Source organism: Camelus bactrianus, chromosome 32 (assembly GCF_048773025.1).
Source record: "Camelus bactrianus isolate YW-2024 breed Bactrian camel chromosome 32, ASM4877302v1, whole genome shotgun sequence".
NCBI classification, from domain to species: Eukaryota; Metazoa; Chordata; class Mammalia; order Artiodactyla; family Camelidae; genus Camelus; species Camelus bactrianus.
Genome location: NC_133570.1, coordinates 11,780,965 through 11,787,290, shown reverse-complemented (window position 1 = coordinate 11,787,290; position 6,326 = coordinate 11,780,965). Strand labels below are relative to the sequence as shown.

The window sequence follows — 6,326 nt, the reverse complement described above, 5'->3', positions numbered from 1 at the left end:
AGAACACAAGGATGAACAGGATAGACCTGGTTCCTACCCTCAGGCAGCCTACATTCTAATGGGGGAGACGCACAAACAAGTAAATAATAAAGAAAACAACTTACCCGTTAAGGAAAGGGTCAGTTTCAGCAGTAGAGAAAATTGCGTGTGGACCCGTTACTTAGATGAGGTACTTAGTAGGGATGGCTTGTCTGAAGAGGTCACATTTAAGCTGAGAGCTGAAGGGTGGAGGCAGATAGCCTCACTAAGGAGCGATGTGGGAAGAGTATTTTAGGATGACAAATGTATGTACAGAGGCCCCTGAGGTAGAAAGGGGCATAGATTCTTCAGACCAGAGATAAGTTTGAATGGGAAGGCGTAAAATACACACTAAGCCCTCATATGCTGTAGGTGGGGATATAAAGCGATACAGCCACTTTGAAAAAAATCGTGGGAAGTTCCTCAAACAATTAAACATGATTCAAAATGATGTAATCCAGAAATTCCACTGCTAAGTATATACCCAAGAGAAATGAAAACGTATGTCTACACAAAAACCCGTACATGAATGTTCATAGCAGCATTATTCATAATAGCCAAAAGGTGGAAATGACCCAAATCCCCACCAGTGGATGAACGGAGAATCAAAATGCATTCTATATACACAATGGAATAGTATTCAGCTATAAAAAGAAATGAACCACTGATGCATACTAGGACATAAATGAACCTTGAAAACACCATGCTAAGAGAAAGAAGCCAGCCACACAGGACCACATATTTTATGATTCCATGCCTATGAAATGTCCAGAATAGAGACGTCTATACAGAAAATAGAATTGTGGTTGCCTAGGAGAGGATTAGGGGAGATGGTTAAAGGGAGTGGGGTTTCTTTTTGGGGTGATGATGTTCTAAATGTGGTGATGGTTATGTGTATCTGTGAATAATTTAAAAGCCATTGAATTACACATTTTAAATGGGTGAATTGTATAGTATGTGAATTATATCTCAATAAAGCTGTTTTTTAAAATGATTTTATTTGTTATTTCAAGAATAGGGGAGGCACCTTTCAATAAAGAAGTGTGCTGATCTGATTCAACTTTTCAAAAGCTCTCTGGCAGCTGTGATCATTGCCAGGAGCCAGAGTGGAGGTGAGGATCCCAGTGGGGGAGATACTCTGGGTGTGCTGATGGTACTTTGGGCTGCCAGATTCAGCAAATAAAAACACAGAGCACGTAGTTAAATTGGAATTTCAGATAAGCAAATAATTTTTTAAAAAATATAAGTATTATTAACAGATACACACCACTATATATAAAATAGATAAACAACGAGGACCTACTGTAAAGCACAGGGAACTATATTCAATATCTTGTCATAACTTATAATGGAAAAGAATCTGAAAAAGAATAGATATATATATGTATAATTGAATCACTTTGCTGTACACCTGAAATATTGTAAATCAACTATACTTCAATAAAAAATTAAAAAATTAAATATAAGTATGTCTCACATATTGCATAAGACATACTTATACTAAAAAGTTATTCTTTGCTTATCTGAGACCCAAATTTTGCATGGGCATACTTATACTAAAAAACAAATCGTTGTCTACCTGAAATTCCAATTTAACTAGGTATCTGTATTTTATCTGGCAACCCTACTTGGACTAGGATGGTGGGATGGTGGGCAGGGCAGGTGGAGAGAAATGGACAGTGTCAAGCTATATTGTGAAGGTAGAATTTTCAGGACTTGCTGATGTGAGCTGAAGGGAAGAGGGAGAACCAGGTTCCTGGGGGCAGCGTGAGGGTAGCGGTGTCATTTGCTGAGACAGGAAAAGCTAGGTTGGGGTTGCAAAGAAACAAATTGGGAGGGAGGATTGGGAATTTTAAAAATGATGTCAGGGTTCTTGTCTCATCAGAGTCAGGGTCAAAGTCATGCTAACAAGAATATCTTTACTGCAATGTGAACCCAGATTGGGGTGACTTCAGGACAAACTCATGCTTGCCTTGGTATGTTGCTTTTTAAGTAGGCAGGCGAGGAAATCAGAGCTTGGAGTCTCAAGGTCTGAGCTGGAGTGAGAGCATCCACCCCGCAGACCAAAACCACAGTCTTCTTAACAAAGCATCTCCAATGAGCATCAGGCTGGAGCTGAATTTTCAAGGCAAATAAAAGGGACCCACAGCCAGAACCTGTTCCTTCGCTGGGGGAGAGTAATACTTTCAGGGGGAGGGGCTTTAGAACCAGGCTGGGGAGATGAAAGGGGCGGGGGCTTCAATAAAAGCAGGAGGGGACTGAGGCGAGAGAAAGAGATATGAGGAGCGGTGTCCATATGGGACAACCTCCTTTTGAATGATGAAGTCTGTAACTGGCAGCTGACACTGAATCCCGTCTGTGCAGCATTTAAAAAAATAGAATTATTGATGGGAGAATTCTCAAGAACGAGCAAATTGTTTCTTGTTGCAGACAGTTTTTCTTTAAGACCAAAGTTGTTCCACCACCCGAGGAATTTTATACTTTGCTGATTATGAAGACATAAAACAGCAACAAAGGGCAATAATGCCTATAGTGGTGAATACATCAGGGTCATGTTGATGTTCGAAATGGCCGCTTGTATCATTGTGATATTTTCGTTCATGTTTCTGAACAGCCTACTCTGAAATCACAATCACTTCCTTCTGTTAGTCTCATATTAGTCTCCTGGTGTTCTTGACACCTTAGTGATCCCAAGTGAGGTGTGGTTCTTCAGTCCTGCCCGAGAGAGCTAAGGAGGTATCTTAACGTTAAATGGAAGGGAGTTTTGTCCTATATCATGGATTGATCAAGAATGAACTACTGTTGGGGGGAGGGTATAGCTCAAACGGTAGAGCTCATGCTTAGCATGCATGAGGTCTTGGGTTCAATCCCCAGTAGTTCCTCTAAAAATAAGTAAACCTAATTACATCCTCCCTCCACCAAAAAAAAAAAAAAAAAAAAAAAAAAAAAGATTAAAAGAATGAACTAGTGTTGGGTTTGAAGGCTACTGAATGCCATTTATGCTTTTAGTAAAAATCTTCATTCTTTAAAAATCAGAACTTGTTGCTAGTCATTAAAAATTGGGATATTGATTCTTTAGAAGATCTGGACTGAGATCCAACAGCTGGGTGGGACAGAATTTTGGTTTCCCTCTCTAGATGGGCATCCACACTCCATTTGCCACAGTCCACACCTGGCCTCATTTTTGTTTCCTGGAGTCACCTATAGGCATTTGAGTCTGTGGTCATTGAAGGCATTCTGAGATAGGTAGAACATGGCTCCCAAAGAGATCCAGGTCCTAATCCCTGAAACCTGTGGCTATTACCTTAGATGGCAAAAAGGGTTTGGTGATGTGAGTAAATTAAGGATCTTGAGATGGGGAGAGGAGCCTGGATTATCCAGGTGGGCCTTACGTAATCACAAGTACACTTCTAAGAGGGAGGCAGAGGGAGACCAGAACACAGATAGAAAGCAGCGTGATGACTGAAGGAAGACGTGCTGCCGCTGGCTTTGAAGATGGAGGAAGACACCACAGGCCCCAAGGAACCAAGGAGTGCATGTTCTAGAAGCTGGAAAAGGCAAGAAAACAGACTCTCCTCTCAGGGAATCATGGCCTTGCCAGCACCTTGATTTCAGCCCAGTGCAATGGAGTTTGGACTTCTGGCTTCTAGAACTGTAAGAGAATAATTGCATGTTGTCTTAAGCCACTTAATGTATTACAGCAGCTATGGGAAACTGACAAACCCTCTTACCTCGTACATGGTTTAACTTTTCTTTAACCGAGGATGAGCCAGTGGATAAATGTTCCTTTCAAGCTCTTATTTCTTGGGAGGACAATCTTCAAGTCACCTTAGAAGGTCCCAGTTGGATTGAGGGTGAGCTGCCCACAGCAGGACCAACTCAACAAGGCTCTTTGGTAGCTGTCCTTCCTTCCCTGTTTTACTCTTCTCAGTTCCCCATGCCTGTTCTCTGGAATTACTTCTAGAAATTACTAGCTACCTGCAAGCCCAGGTCTCAGGCTCTGCTTTCTGGGGGAACCCAAGGGAGGACAATTTTGTAGAATACAATTTTCTACAATATTGCAGAAAATTAGAATATACGGATAAAGAACACTAAATCACCCGTATCCCTTCCCTCTCTAGCTATCTCTTCTGGTAAGATTTCAGTGTACATTCTTTTTAATGTATGCACTTTTTAAAAGAGATACTACTGGGATCATGCCATGATGTATGGTTATGTATCCTGACTTTGTCTTATGGTGAATCTTTTCATAGGGTTAAATTTTCTTCTCCAATGTAACTTGATGGCCGCACAGTTTTTTCACTTATTCATTATTTGTAGAGCAGCTATTACGTGCCAGATACTGTTCTGAGCACTGAAGGCACAGCAATGAATAAATAGATCAGGTCTCTGCCCTCGTGAAGCTGACAATCCAGTTAAGATCTTTCGTACATTCTAATGCCCTGTTAACAACTATTTAGATTGTTTCTGAGTTTCAGTACTATAAACAATGCTTCAGTGAACATCCTTGAAGGTATTCTTTGAATTCCTCAAATCTCTTCTCTTGGATCAATTCCTAGAAGTGGAATTGCTGAGAGAAAGAGGATGTGAGTAAATGAGGGTGCTGGGAATCCCACCTAGATCTGTCTGACTCTGGGGCCCAGGCTGTTAATAACCATGCTGGTAACATCACTGAATTGGAAAACAAATACACAGTAACGAGAGGTGCAGCCAAATGGTTCCTAGCTGGCTTAGGTGTGTGGGCTCTATGATTCTGATAATTAATAGGGCAGGTATGGAGTAAGAAAGAGGGTTAGAATCCTGGGAATTACCAGCTGTGTGATTTGTGGTTCAGTTCATCTGTGAAGTTCTCAATAGTTCTCACTCTACAGGTTGTTAATAAGTACATATTTATTGAGCCCCTACTAATCACTGGCCTCCAAGCCAAGAACTGTCAGTCCAGGAGGGAAAGCAGATGCTAGCCATCACACAAATAGAAAATTACAAATTGTGTTCTGTTCTATAAGTATGTGATGCTGTTAAGAGTGAATTAAGAGGGAGGCCTGATTTGGGGGAGGGGTTTAGGAAAAGTGATTTACAGCTGAGATACAAAAGATGTGGAGGAGTTAACCAGGTCCAGCTGGGAAGAAAAGTTCCCTGAGGAAGGAACCGCAGGTACAAAGCATTTATAAGTTGGTATGGGATTGTGTGCCTCTTTTCAATCTCACAGCCCTCACACTTGTAGTTCCTTCTGGAAAGAGCTGATCTTCCCATGGTTGGTTTCTCTCATTTAGCTTTTAGTTTACATGACATCTCAGGTGGTCGATTCTTTGACCATCCTTCTAAAATTAAGCCTACCATCCCCACCCCTCGCCTTGTTTAATTGCCTTACTTTGTCTTACTGATCCAAATGTTCGTAGTCATTTGAAAGTCTCCTCCTTTCCACCCCATCACTTGAATGCAAATCCCGAGGGGAAGGGTTATCTTTGTTTTGTCTGCAGAGTTAAATGCTGAATTCTCAGCGCCAGGAACCTAGTAGTTGTTCGATGCATGTTTGTTGAATAAAGAAACAGGGCTTGGCGCACAGTCTGCCCTTGGCAAAAGCCACAAACCGGAGAGATGAGAAGCTAGGCGCAAGGTCAGTACACAGACCCGGGCCTGGAATGCCGCGAGCCACCGGCGCCTGGGTCCGCTCGAGGGGCGAGCCGGGGGCGGGGCCCGCCCACCCGGAACCCGAGCGCGCCGGCGGCGGCTGTTTCCGGCGGCGGCGGACACTTCCCGCGGAGGGACTGTTCCGTGGCAGCCGGCGGGGCCGAGGGGGACGCGGCGGGCCGGGAGCGGCGGCGATGGACGACCACAGTCTGGACGAGTTCCGCCGGCGCTGGCAGGAGGAGCTGGCGCAGGCCCAGGCGCTGAGGAAGCGGCGGCGGCCCGAGGCTGCCGAGCGGCGGCCACGGCGGCCCGAGGTGCCCCCCGTGCGCGGCGAGCAGCAGGCCTCGGGGTACCTGGCGCTGGCCCAGGGACTTCTGGAGGGCGCGGGGCGGCCCCCAGCGGCGCGGGCGACCCGGGCTGAGAGGCAGGAGGCGGCGAGCCGTTCCCGCTCCCCTCCGGCCCGCGAGGCTGCCGGGGGCGGGGAGCAGTTGGTGGACCAACTCATACGGGACCTGGTGAGTGGCCGTCGCCTCCCACCGAGGCACGGGCTGGCCATTGCCCCGGTACAAACCCCCTAATGAGTTGGAAAGTAACTGTGTGCCACCAGTGTGGGGGATGGGGAAATGAATATCGGTACACACACCTATGTTTGCGTGTGCATGGAGTATTCCTGGAAG

The 6,326-nt window shown here is 44.9% G+C and overlaps 1 protein-coding gene across 2 annotated transcripts in view; it reads left to right on the top strand.

The window, feature by feature from the left end:
• The first annotated feature begins 5,757 nt into the window (after nt 1-5,757).
• The window catches only part of FBXW8 (F-box and WD repeat domain containing 8), a 102,980-nt gene continuing 102,411 nt past the window's right edge, over nt 5,758-6,326 (top strand). For both annotated transcript variants that reach the window (XM_074356166.1, XM_010963628.3), the window contains exon 1: nt 5,758-6,164. In XM_074356166.1, the coding sequence (XP_074212267.1) occupies nt 5,844-6,164 (321 nt within the window). In that variant the 5' untranslated portion in view covers nt 5,758-5,843. The remainder of the gene's footprint in view (nt 6,165-6,326) is intronic.